The sequence below is a fragment of the Dryas octopetala genome, chromosome 7 (assembly GCF_963921425.1).
Source record: "Dryas octopetala chromosome 7, drDryOcto1.1, whole genome shotgun sequence".
In the NCBI taxonomy this organism is placed as follows: Eukaryota; Viridiplantae; Streptophyta; class Magnoliopsida; order Rosales; family Rosaceae; genus Dryas; species Dryas octopetala.
Window position 1 is genome coordinate 251,696 of NC_141372.1, and position 14,949 is coordinate 266,644.

The 14,949-nt window shown below is 39.1% G+C and overlaps 3 protein-coding genes across 3 annotated transcripts; 2 read left to right on the top strand and 1 right to left on the bottom strand.

The window, feature by feature from the left end:
- The first annotated feature begins 2,545 nt into the window (after positions 1-2,545).
- On the top strand, positions 2,546-4,346 carry ERD14 (Dehydrin family protein). Its single transcript, XM_086249923.1, has 2 exons — positions 2,546-2,921; positions 3,471-4,346. Exons 1-2 carry the CDS (start codon positions 2,661-2,663, stop codon positions 4,029-4,031), a joined length of 822 nt encoding a protein of 273 aa, XP_086106049.1. The 5' UTR covers positions 2,546-2,660; the 3' UTR covers positions 4,032-4,346.
- Positions 4,347-7,716: 3,370 nt separating this feature from the next.
- LOC147278003 (neutral ceramidase 2-like) lies at positions 7,717-11,135 on the top strand. Its single transcript, XM_086249491.1, has 8 exons — positions 7,717-8,089; positions 8,175-8,706; positions 8,824-9,100; positions 9,177-9,435; positions 9,590-9,715; positions 9,954-10,017; positions 10,229-10,398; positions 10,529-11,135. Exons 2-8 carry the CDS (start codon positions 8,484-8,486, stop codon positions 11,081-11,083), a joined length of 1,674 nt encoding a protein of 557 aa, XP_086105617.1. The 5' UTR covers positions 7,717-8,089; positions 8,175-8,483; the 3' UTR covers positions 11,084-11,135.
- Positions 11,136-11,276: 141 nt separating this feature from the next.
- LOC147278004 (Zinc-binding alcohol dehydrogenase family protein) lies at positions 11,277-14,266 on the bottom strand. Its single transcript, XM_086249492.1, has 10 exons — positions 14,127-14,266; positions 13,848-13,984; positions 13,698-13,744; positions 13,021-13,346; positions 12,786-12,868; positions 12,606-12,681; positions 12,358-12,422; positions 12,068-12,163; positions 11,673-11,837; positions 11,277-11,581 (listed from the first exon to the last, which is right to left on the bottom strand). Exons 1-10 carry the CDS (start codon positions 14,182-14,184, stop codon positions 11,462-11,464), a joined length of 1,173 nt encoding a protein of 390 aa, XP_086105618.1. The 5' UTR covers positions 14,185-14,266; the 3' UTR covers positions 11,277-11,461.
- Between the last annotated feature and the right edge of the window lie 683 nt (positions 14,267-14,949).

A 14,949-nucleotide genomic window follows, 5' to 3' on the forward strand; every position in this document is an offset into this window, starting at 1 on the left:
ATATCATATGCGTGGATTATCTTTCATGGTGATATAAAATTTAAACTAACATTTAAGTCATGCCCTTGATTTTCATGCGTTTCAGACCAATAAAAAGTCGTGCATTAAAACCTTCTTCATCAGTTCATCCATTTACCTCGAAGGTATTGTGAGACGAGTGAATTCTTCGATCAACTGAAAAATTAGACAATAAGAACCTGTCACGTGCAAATGTCAGTGTGCGAATCGTCCAAAAATGGGTTTAAAACTCTATTCTATATTTTGATATTTTCTTGGTATTGTATTCTAAATTGGGTTAATTACAATTTAGTACCTCAACTTTACCTCCTATTTCAAGTTAGTACCTCAAGTTTAAAAAGTTTCAATTTCATACATCAACTTTCATTTTGTTTCAAATTAGTACCTCCGTTAGATTTTCTGTTAATGACCCGTTATCTTTGATGATGTGGCATGGATATTTTCGTCTTTTCACCATAATTTCATCCATTTGAACTTTGATTAAACACCTAAGTTGCCACGTGTAAAAAAAAAATTTTATTAAAAAAACAGAAAAATCATTTACAAAAAAAAATTCTTTTTATTTTTTTTGGTCAAAAACACAACCCCCATCCCCTCCCCCCAGCCCGACCCACCCCTCCCCCTCCCCCTCCCTGCAACCCATCCCCTCCCCTCCCCTCCCCTCCCCTCCCCGCAACCCAACCCCTCCCTCCCCTCCCCTCCCCTCCCCTCCCCACAACCCAGCCCCTCCCCCTCTGTGCTTTCAAGCTTCCAAATTGGCAGTACACCCAAACAATTCAAACCCATCAAAATTCATCCAACAAAAATAACAATTTTTGATAAAAGATAAAAAAATTACATTAAATTGAAGAAACCCCTCAAAAAATGAAGAAAAAGACATAAATGGGCAAAAATGATAAGAGAATTGTTTTGGGGTTGATCTTGGTTACCGATGCAGTGTTCTTCGTTTTATTCAAGATCTAGATCATGGGGTTTTTCCATTTTATTTTGGGTTGCTGGGCGAGATGGGTATTTTTTTTATTTTTTATTTTTTTCTCAATTTCTGCTGGAGGTGACGCTGCCGCCGAACAAAGGGAACGACTGGCCGCCGTCGGTGTTTCTCTAGAGTTTCGCAGAGGCAGTGGACCACTACGCCGCCGTCTCTGACTCGAGGTGACGCTGCCGCCGAACAAAGGGAACGACTGGCGATGGTTCGGGAGGAAGATCTCGAACATGGTAGCGGCATCGGGGGAGAGAGACAACATATCGTCATCGCGGCCAAGGAGGATGAGGAGAGAGAGAGAGAGAGAGAGAGAGAGAGAGAGAGAGAGAAAGACGTTACCGGCAGGGTTGGGTTGTGGTGAGGGGATGGGTTGCAGGGAGGGGGAGGGGGAGGGGGAAGGGGGTGGGTCGGGCTGGGGGAGGGGATGAGGGTTGTGTTTTTTTTAATTCAATTTTTTATATTTTAATTAATTTTTAAATATTTTATTCTTTTTTTATTATTATTCTGCCACATGGAAATTATTAAAAATCAAGTCAACACTTAGTGATTGGGTCAGCGTGCGCCACGTCAGCGCCACGTAGGCGGATAACGGACTTCCTAACGGTAGTAGTAACGGAGGTACCAAGTTGAAACAAAATGAAAGTTGATGTATGAAATTGAAACTTTTTAAACTTGAGGTACTAACTTGAAATAGGAGGTAAAGTTGAGGTACTAAATTGTAATTAACCCTTCTAAATTTGATATTGATTCTTTGAAACCAAAACGGTACGACTCTTGTGCGATATTTTGAGAATGGTGGCAAGTGGCATCACCAAGTCCCAAGTGGCCACCACCTGTTTGTTCATCAAGACGAGCATTCTCATTCTCTACCCCACCCACTCACCCAGGCCCACGCAGCCCTATTATATTCTCGGAAGACGACAACCATCAAACTGATTAAATTGGCCCACCACGACACTTACCATGCACCCACCCGTCGCAAATCTCCAAAACCCTCCTACTCCCTCCTCTTGCCTATTGCCCTCTTCCCAACGCATTCTGCCACATGGCCCACTTACTCACAAGTCACACCGACCTTCTCAAATTTTTATCCAATCAAGGCCGACACTTAAGGGTCCCACTAGTACACCCTCCCACGTTCTCCTTACACGTTGCAAGCTCTTATTGGTCTGTCGTCAGGACCAGTACACTGTACACCGTGTCTCTCTCCTCGCATCTTTTCTACTTTCTTCTTTTTTCCTTTTGACTATTGGTTTTCATTATTGCTTATAAAGCGAACACAACTCGCTGCTGCTCACTGGCACATATGCCATCTGGACACGTGTGAAGCATCGGTAGCGCGTGAACGGATTGTGCGCTTAGCTATTATTTCTCTTCTTTATAATTTAATGCACCACGTCGGTCGGTTACAAGAAAGGTATAGGATTTGGGCAGCTAAGCTATTATTTCTCTTCTTTATAATTGATCTCTTTATTAAGTATTTTACGTACTTAATCGCGTCACATACGCGTGGTTAGGAACTTGGGATGCTATAAAAGGTGACACCCTCAACAAGTAAAGCCTCATCAGATCAGTATTCAGTCATCAAAAACTCAAAAGCATTTCACAAGCTCTTGATTAATTAAGTGTTGTTTATCGATCGTAATTTGGTAATTTAAGTATGGCGGAGTACGTTAACAGTAATGAGTACGAGAGCAAGGTTGGCGATGAGGGTTCAGCTGTTGAGGCCCAGGATCGTGGCTTGTTTGATTTCTTGGGGAAGAAAAAGGAGGAGAAGCCTCAAGAGGAGGTGATCGCCACAGAGTTTGAGAAGGTCAAAGTGTCCGAGGCTGAGCCTTACAAGCCACACGAAGAGAAGGAGGAGAAGAAGCACGGTAGTCTCTTGGAGAAGCTTCACCAATCCGACAGCAGCTCTAGTTCTGTAAGTCATCCATCTTAAATTCTTAATTAATTTGTCTTTGTTGTTTTGCTTTTTATAGGTTTCGTTTGACACTTCTATGTATTTTTATAATTAACAGTACCTATATACTACATCTTCAGCGTTGTCAACCTGATTACTCTCAAAAAATATATATATATATATAATCTAATAATAGACATATATTAAAAGAAACTTACACGATCGATCGATCCATGGATCGAAATATATAAATTAAAGAGGGTTCCGGACAATATATTATTTGCATGTCTCAGTCTCGAACACTAAACCAGTTCGATCTAGATCTTCCAGCCATTTCATGACTTATATATAGATGGGATCTGTCTTTATATGCCACGTGTAATCTAGTGGTGTTTACTGTTTTGTGTCTATTTCGCTTGATTTAATCCTTTCCGTTAGGTTAAACGACTTCTCTGGACATTAATCAATTCCCATTTAATTTCGCATTCATACATTAATTGTTGGTTCATTATTTTTCTTTCCAGTAAGTTGTTTGAAATTAATAATAATAACAAATTATATAATTTTCAGTCGGATGAGGAGGAAGGTGAAGATGAAGAGAAAAAGAAGAGGAGAAAGGAAAGGAAGGAAAAGAAGGGACTGAAGGACAAAATCAAGGGGAAGATTTCTGGAGAAAAGGAAGAAGAGAAACACGAGCAGGAGTTAGATACATCGGTGCCAGTGGAGAAGTACCACGTGGATGAACATCATGATCATGATCATGGAGTCCACGCGGCGCCAACTCACCCAGATCATCTTGATCATGGCGAACATCATCATCATGATGATCAAGGAGTGTTGGTAGAGCCAAGTCACCCTGAGGGAGAAAAGAAGGGTTTCCTTGACAAAATCAAGGAAAAGCTACCAGGACAGCACAAGAAGACTGAAGAGCAGGTCCCAGCAGATCCCTCCCCTCCTCCATATCCATATGATGCTCATGCTCATGAGGCTGCACCTGAAACCGAGCCCAAGGAGAAGAAGGGTATCTTCGAGAAGATCAAGGAAAAGCTTCCTGGCTACCATGCTAAGTCCGACGAGGATATCAAGGACAAGGAGATCAAGGACAAAGAAAAGGAAACTGGTTCCTACTGATTAACAACCTGCACAGCAATTAATACATATTTTTGTGCATGTTGATCAGACAGAATGATGATATGATGGTGTGTGACTGTGTGTGGCTTGTTTTGTTCATTTCATCACTTCTCATGGGTTTACTCCTTTTTAATTTCTTCTGAGAAAAACAAAAATAAGCATATGTATGTAGGGCCCTTTCTATGTGCTTATTTATAAGTTTGTTTAATTAGGACTTGTGAGTTCTAATTTATGTTTTTAAAAAAGAAGTCTTGATTTCCTTCTTTTGTTTGTGATCTAAACATTGTTAATAAGATATTTTTGTCATTCCTTTCCTATGTATGTTGTTTTATGCTTAATTTGGATTACTATTGACTAATTATTAATTAAGTTGCAAGTAGATGATGATGCATACCAAACAAGGGAGTAGGGATCGATCCACTTCAATTTTCTTTTTTCGGTCTAATCCACTTCAATTTTCTTAATCAGGCCTTAGGCCTAACGGGATCGATATATTATAATCAGGCCTTGGGCCCTGCTTGCAATTTTTGTGATGCTTCTATGGAATCCGTTTCCCATGTATTTAGGGATTGCAGCAGGGCTAATGTGGTTTAGAGAAGCCTTTGCATGCCCATTCATATTTTGGATTCCCCTGGCATTGAGTTTTCTGATTGGTTAAAGATCAACTTGATTTTCAAGAAAGTCTCCCATGGTGGGGTTGCATGGAATGTGATCTTCTGTTTTGGTTACTGGTTTCTTTGGTTTTGGAGGAATAAAAAGATTTTTGAGCCTGATTTCTCATTCACCGGTCAGTCTCAAGTTTGCATTAGGACCTGCTGCTCTTGAGTGGTACAATGCTAATTTTGCTTCTGCTCCTCAAAAGTTTAATTCTCAGTTGATGCTCTCTTGGACTCCTCCTCCTGTTGAGTGGATTAAACTGAATGTTGATGGGAGTAAAAGTGGGTCTCTTGGTTCAATTAGTGTTGGGGGTGTTCTTAGAGATTGTAATGGTGGATGGGTTTCAGGTTTTGCTGCCAATCTTGGTAGAGGTGAGATTTTATCTGCCGAATTATGGGGATTATTTCATGGTCTTTGCTTGGCTTGGAACAGTGGTTATAGACATCTTCTTGTTGAGATGGATTCTGCTTGTGGCGTCCATTTGGTGCGTATAAATCACCCTCTTGGCTCTCTCAAAAAGACTGGACTTGCTGTTTATCTCATATCCACAGGAAATAAACTATGTTGCTGATAGTCTTGCTACTTTTAGTCATTCTTTGGGTCTGTAAATTTTCAACCATTCTTCTTCTTGGTGTGCTTTCACTATTTTTTAAGATTCTATAGGCCTTTCTTTTCTCGCAGTTGCTGTTTTTAGCTAGTTAGTTTTTTTTTTTTTTTTTTGGGCCTTTGGCCCTCCCTTCTACCAAAAAAGAAAAAAGAAAAAAATGCAAGTGTGCGTGTGGGTGGAGAATAACTTACCTGAAACAGGAATACTACAGCTGGTATTCTCCTCCTCTTTCTATCTCTCTCTCCCTTTCTCTCTCTCTCACCTCTCCTTCTGCTCTCTCTCTCACTACCGTTACACAAGTCTGCCCGAGTTATTCTCGTTTGAGTGAAAGTGAGAATTGGAGTGAGTAGTACTGTAGTAGTGCATGCAAGATGTTGAGGTGGTTGGCTTGGATAAGAGTCTTGATTCTTTAGACCAAGGAATGTCAATGACTTGTTTTAACTAATAATAGTATATATATATATACGCAACAATTGTTTAGTACTACCATATGGTCCATATATACATGAACGTTGACACAAAATGTGGAAATGTTCGTTAAAATTAATGTTGCCACGTTTTCATCTTGTGTTGGGCAGCAGAGACTCATGAGCTGTTCCTTCAATCCTGCAATTTTGATAGACTAATATATAAAGATAATGACCCTCTGAAAATCAATACCCCTTTCTATGGATCATGATCATTCAGATTTTTAAGAGTAATTAATGAATATTATTTATAAATATATTATCTTAATCATCCACGTCAGCACACCTTTAGAAAGCGGGGTCACTGGCTCACTGTGGACCGTGCAACGTGGGATCATCTTTGTGGATTTGAGGCATGAACTCTAGAATGTGACAAAAAAAAACCTGTGAAACATCCAAAATTGTGTCCAGTACGTATTGGTGGGATGAATTAATTTTAAATTTTAAATACTGATTTAGACGTCTGCGATGCACAACCACGAACTATATATGTCCTATCTCAGTATCTCTCAACTACAAGTCTCAACTAATTTGCTTTTTCTTGACACAAAAAAAGGTATCTCCCACAGGCCCACGATCAGAGTAAATAGCGCGGCATTGACCCAAAAGGAGTGACACGATACGATGCTTATGGGGGGTACTGGAAGGGTGGAGCCGTATATCCTCCTAATTAATCCTAAGCTTTTCTTGGATGAAAGCATGAACATTACTATAATTTATTAATTTAGGGCCACATTTTGATGTCTCAACTTCATACTTTGTTGGCTAAAGTCATGACACTCATCATAATTCATTTTGAATTCTTGGTGACCCCAACCCCTCATTGATTACATCGAGCAGGTACTTAATCTAAAAAATGATATTGACATGGTACTTATCAATTATCATATGATAAGTATATTATCTTCACCATTTTTATCAATTAAAAAGAAGAACAAAAATCAACTTGTTATTAATTTAGCAGTACTTTCCTTTTTAATGTTTAACAAAAATTTCATGTTCCAATTCTCCTTTGCCAAATAAAAAAGAATAAAAAATAGTTTTCATTTTAAATGAGGGTTGAAAGCAAGGTCACATGAAATTATAGTCGAATAAGTCAAAATTATAATTGAATAGGTTGATATAGTTAAAAAATGTTGAAGATGAATAAATCCATATTATAGTCGATATGAGGAATATTTTAGTACAAAAATATCTGAAATGGTTATTTTAAGATTTAAATAGTTTAGCCTTCATCAAACAAATCATTTATGAAAATTTCCCAAGAAATATATAATGGTATCATTTATGAAAGCTTTTAAAGTAGGAATGGGTGTTGTTACCATATTTGTAAGTAGGTCCATATATACTCAATTACTCATGTCGGGTGAATTCATAATGAAAACCATTATTCGTGTATCAAGTCACTTTCAGTTCCATGTGGCTCAAACACTCACTAGGCTATTGCAATTGCCACTTTAGTCTTTGAATTTGGGCCTTTGGAGGATTTGGTTGGGCTTTGTAGGCCCCGTTTAATCATTTGTTTTTTTTTTTTTTTTGGTCGAATTTTAATCATTTGTTAGGTGGGAAATTTAAAAAACTAAGCCATAGTTTTGTTTCAAAAAATAAAATAAAATAAAATTGTAAGCATCAACTAAATGAGATGCAACGGTAAGAACAAAAACTGAGCGATAGCACAGAGCTAGTTGGCGGTTAAAGGTACGTAATGGCCACAAAAATGGACAAGAGCAAATCTCGTCCATCTCGATGTCGTGCATGCGGATTGCGGAGCAACCAAAGAAGAGATGCTCTTGTCTTGTGCCAACTCTAACCCCTCTGGCTCTGGCCATCGATGGAAGTCAGAGCCACTATATACTAAGAGAATATTTAATTGATCTCATGAAGGTTTATATACATACAAGTATACAACTATACAAGTAGTAGAGCGTACTTCATTCATGTGATGGTAGTGAATTTGATTTGAAATATAGAAACATGAAGATGATGAGAAGCAAAGCGGAAGAGTACCCAAGAGCACTGCTAGTACTAGTTTTATCACTTATTGTTGGTATCGGTGTTGATGTAAGAGTGAGCCATTGCAGTGGCGCAGACGAGTATTTGATTGGAGTAGGAAGCTATGACATGACAGGCCCCGCAGCCGGGGTGATAATGATGGGCTATGCCAACTTGGACCAAATCACAGCTGGAGTACATTTTCGACTCAGGGTAAGGACTTTCATTGTAGCCCAGACTAATTCTCAAGCTCCAAGGTTTGCCTTTGTCAATCTTGACGCAGGGATGGCTTCACAACTCGTTAATATTAAAGTCATGGAGAAACTCAAATCAAGGTGCTCTCACTGCTGCATGTACATCCAATGCAGTTATAAATTATTCGCTAATTAATTAATTCTAATTTTCTTCTTGTTTTTGAAGGTTTGGAAATTTATATACCGAGGAAAATGTGGCCATCAGTGGGATTCACACTCACGCAGGACCTGGGGGTTATTTGCAGTATCTGGTTTACTCTATAACATCTCTGGGTTTTGTCCAGCAATCGTTCGATGCCATTGTGAATGCAATTGAGCAGAGCATTGCTCAGGCTCATCAAAACCTCAAGCCTGGTTCTATTTTCATCAACAAAGGGGATGTGGTAGATGCTGGAATAAACAGGAGTCCCCAAGTGCTTATCTGCTAAACCCGGCAGAGGAGAGAGCCCGGTACCCAACCAACGTTGATACCCTAATGACTCTGCTCAAGTTTGTGGATGGTGTGAGCGGGAAGAGCATTGGAGCATTCAGCTGGTTTGCCACTCACGGAACCTCCATGAGCAAAAACAACAAGCTCATCAGTGGTGACAACAAAGGTGCCGCTGCTAGATTCTTTGAGGACTACTGCTCCTCCAATATCACCAAATCTCCCTCCACAACTACTACCACTACCCCAGTATTAATCTCCAACACACCAAGTAAGCAGTAGTACTACTACTACTTCATCTTTCAAGTTTAAACCACATGATGATCGATCAGTAACATTAATTATATATGTATGTTTATTCATTTTGGCTGCTATAATGATTTGATAGATATTAAAGAAGACAGCTCGCTAATTACATCATTAATTAAGAAGGCGAAAAGCATCAAAGCCACGGGAGGAAAGCCCTGCGGTAAAACAAGCAGCCAAGAGTTTAAGGTGAGGAAGAACGATGGCTCACTTTTCGTGGGAGCCTTTTGCCAATCCAATGTTGGAGATGTGACACCAAATGTGGTTGGAGCATTTTGCACCGATTCTGGAAGACCTTGCGACTTCAATCGGTCCTCATGCCATGGCAATGACCTGCTTTGTCTTGGCCGTGGACCCGGGTATTTACTTACATCTTAACCTAAATGAATCACATGGGCTTCAACTGAGCTTTGTTATTCTCATCTCCTGCAACAGGTACCCAGATGAAATACTAAGCACCAAAATTATAGGGGAGCGACAATTCCAAAAGGCTGTTAATCTATTTGCATCGGCTACAGAGCAATTGACCGGGAAGATTGATTATCGCCATGTGTACCTAAACTTTACGAATATTGAGGTCAAATTAGATGGAAACAAGAAAGTTAAAACATGTCCTGCTGCACTTGGTCCTGGTTTTGCCGCTGGGACTACAGATGGACCTGGTGCCTTCGGCTTCCAACAAGGTGATACAAAGGTGATCGAGCATTCTGCAACAACCACTTTTGTTTCTAATCTTAAGCTGTATCTGTAGTATGTACACCTAGTATATAGTAATCTTTCCCTACTGGGCTAGTCCTGTACTCTGAACCTGCTTATATAGTGCTTACTTACTGTGGTTTTGTTCTCAGATCAATGAGGTTTGGAGAAAGCTGAGGGATGCACTAAAAGAACCTAGCCAATATCAAGTAGACTGCCAAAAGCCCAAGACAGTTCTGCTCGACACTGGCGAAATGTTTGAGCCTTATGCATGGGCGGTAAGACTGGTTCAGCACCCTTCACTTGTATCACATTACAATGATTACATTCATAATAGATTCTCATTGTTTGAGCACACAGTTTTCTTGGTGTTTTTCTCTTATAACAAGTGATTAGGATTAGTTTTCTTCTTCATACATATGATTTGAACAACTTAGAAACTATATATGGTAGCAGGCAGAAATATATATATATATATATATATATAATTATTTTAACCTTATGGTTCACATGCAGCCCGCAATTCTTCCTATTCAAATGCTTAGATTGGGGAAACTGATCATACTTTCTGTCCCAGGAGGTTGGTACTCTTTCACAATTCACATAGCCATCTTTACAAATCCTGTAACTCGGACAACTAAAAAATCTAAAACCTAAAACCCGCACAAGTGACATATTAATACCAACAGCCACCATTACATGAGCTCACCATCACAGGCTTTGGCGTTCACAAGACCTGTTGACAGCAGTACTATAATGGCTTTAACTAATTAAGCTACTGTGCCTTGCAGAATTCACAACAATGGCGGGGCGGCGGCTAAGGGAGGCAGTCAAGAAGACATTGATAAGTAACAGTAATGGCGAATTTGATGAGGAGACCCACATTGTAATAGCAGGCCTTACAAACACTTACTCGCAATATATTGCAACTTTCGAGGAGTACACACAACAACGATATGAGGTACATATAGGCAAAATTCATCTCTTTAATTGGATTGGCATGAGGTTCTCCTAAATGAATCATGGGGAAACAATTACTTAACTTTGCAGAATTTTTATCTGGATTTTTCAAAACATAATCAAATCTGCAGGCTGCTTCCACTCTCTATGGTCCTCACACATTATCAGCATACATCCAAGAATTTGAGAAATTAGCCACAGCAATGGCAAAGGGAGAAAAAATCATTTCTAAAGGTCCCTCACCACCAGATCTGTCCTCTGTACAACTCAGACTCCTACTTGGACCTTTTGGAGACTCCCCTCCACCACGTACAAACTTTGGAGATATGAAACAAGATATCCTTTTGCCTAAAAGTGGCTCATTCAAAAAGGGAGACAGACCAAGTGCCACATTTTGGAGTGCAAACCCAAGCTATGACCTATTGACAGAAGGCACATTTGCAGTGGTAGAGATACTTCAAGGGAAACACTGGGTACCAGTTTACGATGATGATGATTTCTGCCTGTTTTTCACGTGGAAAGTAGATAGCAGTAGCGCTTATGGCACAGCAACCATAGACTGGGAAATACCAAGGGATGCAAATTCAGGGGTGTATAGACTTAGGCATTTTGGTTCATCAAAGAAAACCAAGGACTCCCCCAACATCTACTACACTGGCGCATCTAGTGGATTTGCGGTGTCTTAAATATCCGTTTAGTATTTTCCTACATGCGTATCCTTCTAACAGAAAAAAGGAAAAAGAAAGAAAAGCTAGCCAAAGTTCCACTAATTTGCATATGGTTTCAGAATTCATGTGTTTAGAGGTCCTTACTTGTTTAAACACTGAAACCTTAACATGCTTTCTGTTATATAGTACATGTGAAAGTAAAGGCTGTAACTAATAGAAGTAACGTACTCAATGCTCATACATAAGAAAAGCTAGCCAGAGTTCCACTTGTTAGCATATGTTTTCAGAATACATGTCTTTAGGTGGTAGTTACTTATTTAAACACTGAAACCTTACATGCTTTTTTATTATAATAGAGTGCATGTTAAAGTAAATGCTGTTACTAATAGAAGTAACTTACTCATTGCTCATAAAGATTACACATCGGAGACATTTCCCTTCAATGAGTAAATCAAAAGCTTTGTTGATATCTTCAAACTTCACCTCATGTGTCACAAACTTATCCAGTTGTAGTTCCTAGTAGAATGAAAAACTAAATGTTAAAAGGACATCCAGGTATATGTTGGGCAAAAAAACAAATGAAATAAACAGTTGACTGCTCAATCACCTTGTCCATGTAACGATTGAGGAGAAGAGGGATATCAGATTTAGGTTTGAGTCCTCCAAATAAGGATCCCATGAGGGTTTTGCCTCTATGAAGGATATCAATTGAGGGAATGCTCACATTTGACCCTGGCTTGTCCACACCTAATACAATTGTTTTTCCCCAACCCTGAAGTTAAAAAAGAAATATATTCAATACAGTGCAATTTGAGCTTCCTAAATTCATCCTGATGTGGGTTTACACGCCTTAGCTGGGCATGGACTTCAAAAACTATGATATATGAGGTTATCGAAAGCAACTAGATCCCACAGGACCTGTATGATGTAAAGCACATTCTTGAAGGAATAAGGACCAAAAATGAGAGAGAGAGAGAGAGAGAGAGAGAGAGAGAGAGAGACATTTCGGCAGCAAGCAAAAGCTTCTTGTACCAATGATGCTAGTCCAACACATTCAAAGCAATAGTCTGCACCCCCACCAGTCATCTCAATGATCACCTACTTTACATATGAGAAAGAAACAGCAAATGCTTAGTGATGAAATAACCAAGTCAATCAAAGTTAAAAGACCAAGCTGCCGAAAGCATATCCACTTCCAGCAAAAAACTTTTAATCTCAAGAATAGGTGCAGTAAGAGTACCACACCAAATAATGAAATCTCTGAACAGTTGGTTCATAGTTTTGAGAAAGACCTGGCTCACAGATTTATTTTCACAATTTGCAGAGTTGACAAAGTCAGTGAGTCCAAACTTTTTTCCTGTGTCAATAAAAAAACCAATATTAACCTAATCCATTTCAGAAAGAAACAACTTTGCATTGATAAGATGTTCAGATCACATGCTCCTCCTGTAAAGAAGGGAATCTTTGCCATACATTCACATGAATGCAAAGCTCTTAACTGCCTGAAGTAAAATTAAATACTTCCGATAGATCAAAATACCAATTTCAAATTTGTCTTGGTTCACATCCACACCAATAATTCTAGTAGCTCCACAAAGTCTTGCGCCCTCCGCGACCTGGATAATTCAACCATGGCTGTGAGCCTTCTCATATGGTCAATCAAATGTAGACGAGAAGAATAGGTAAAACAATATCCAGTCTAAGTTCTAGAAATGCATACAGCTAATCCAATTGAACCCAGCCCAAATATTGCAACAGTTGATCCCTTCTCCACATTTGCTGTTCTCCAAGCAGCACCAACCCCTAAAACCAAATTTGTAAAATAATATTAACGTTTTCTAACTTTTGCTGTGTACCCAAAAGGATGGGGTTTCTGAATACAATTCAAGTCTTAATTTTGCAAACACCACATCAAATCAAGAAGAGTACCAGAACATGAGAAATTTCAAGTCTACCTGTTGATACTCCACAGCCCAGAAGGCAGGCCCTGTTTGGAGGGATTGCAGGGTTACTTTTTGTGATATGGGCTATGTCTACCACTGTATACTCACTAAAGCTGGACACAAATAGGAAATGGTATAAAACCTCCCCATTGAGGTCTGTGAATCTGCTTGTCTCGTGTCTTGGCATAAAAGGCGAAGGCTTGAAGGGGAATTTTGCACATAGGTTGCTCTTTGTTGATCTGCAATCTACACATTCGCCACATTCTGACAAGAATGTTGGGATGACATAATCTCCTTCAATGACCTCATTGACATCCTCCCCAACACTCTCCACAACCCTACAGCGGATAAACATTGGTGGACAAGCATATCAGCTCCCATGACCAATGTTGATCCTTAATGCTTATTCTTGAAGACATTAAGTAAAAAAGAAAAAAGAGATAAATAAATAAATAAATATCATTTCACATTCTAAAAATAAATAAAAAATAGTAGAAACAAACGAGGGGACAAAAATTAATAAAGAGATTGCCTTGGTCTTTCATTCTTCTCCTGACTTAACAGTTTTACTGGGATATTGAGGCAAAAAATGCTAATGCCACATTGCCAATAACATAACAATATGGTCTGACTGGATTTGAAAGATGAACAAATTAAAGGTCACAAAGTAATTAAGTCTTGGAGCTCACCCGACAGCTTCATGACCGAGAATTGTTGGGAAAAATGCAGGAAAGTCCTGGCAAACAAAAGGTTATGGATAAACATCAACAACTTGTTAATTCTATATGTTAAAAAATCTTCGTATAACGTAGTGGGTTGGAGTTGGAGTGAAAAAGAACCTTCATTTTCCAGAAAGTGATATCACTGTAACAGAGAGAGGTACATATAATTCGAATGCGAACTTCATGAGGCATTGGCGGTGCCACCATGATCTCTTCGATCACTAGAGGCTCGCCTGGTTTGCGACACACCGCAGCTACCATTTGTATTAGATAAAACAACATATATACATGTGTCAGTTTCAGAGTTTCAGACAGACCATTGTAATTATTAAGCAAAAAAAAAAGTCAACGCATTTCAAAGTGATGAAAGAAGATTTGAAGGTGATGAGAAAGAACCTCTGCATCGAATAGGCTTCCCTCTACTTCCACTTGCCAATTTGTGAATCTCATCCATAGCGACCACCAAAAAAACAGTCTCCCTCACTCTCAGAGTCTCAGTGTCTCTCACTCACTCTGTCTCCAACGATAAACTATTTGTGTGACGATCGGTGTGTACTGTGTGCTGTAATATTTGCTATTAAAAAGTGGGGTCGTGGACCCTCAAACCGTCGACACTTCGCTGGCATCTGACTAACCAATAATTTCTCGCAATAAATAATAATTTTTTTTTTTTTTTTCGGTGAACAATAATAATTTTCTTTTAATTTGCCTGACAAAGTAAATAAAAGTTGCGAGTAGGTGGAAATGTGGAATAAGTATTATGACCGATTGGCCTCTAACCCACGTGTTTTTGTCAAAGTTTGGCATTCCTATTTCATGAAAACTTATATTTTTGTGAAATCTTCTTACCGATTGTCATGGAAATCGTATCAATTAGTACAGCAGTAGTTACTGCAAAGGAAGCTAATCACAGATAGATGCCTAGCTAAAACGATAAATTCCGAATTAACGATAACTTTATAATTGTATATATTTATTTATGTAAACCAACAAAAAAGTTCATCATCGCTTAATTTCTAGTTCATCATAGAGGGAATAATTAATATGCCCACTCAAAGATTGTGGACTTGTTAACAGCAAAAATAAAGGTAGCTGACAAAATCTGCCCACCTGCATCTGAATGCGAAAACCTGTGGCTTGGGAACTGGAGGCCTTGCCAGCATTGCCCACTTGAGCCATAATTAGCTGGGCTTTCATCCTTTTGATGCTTAGGATGATT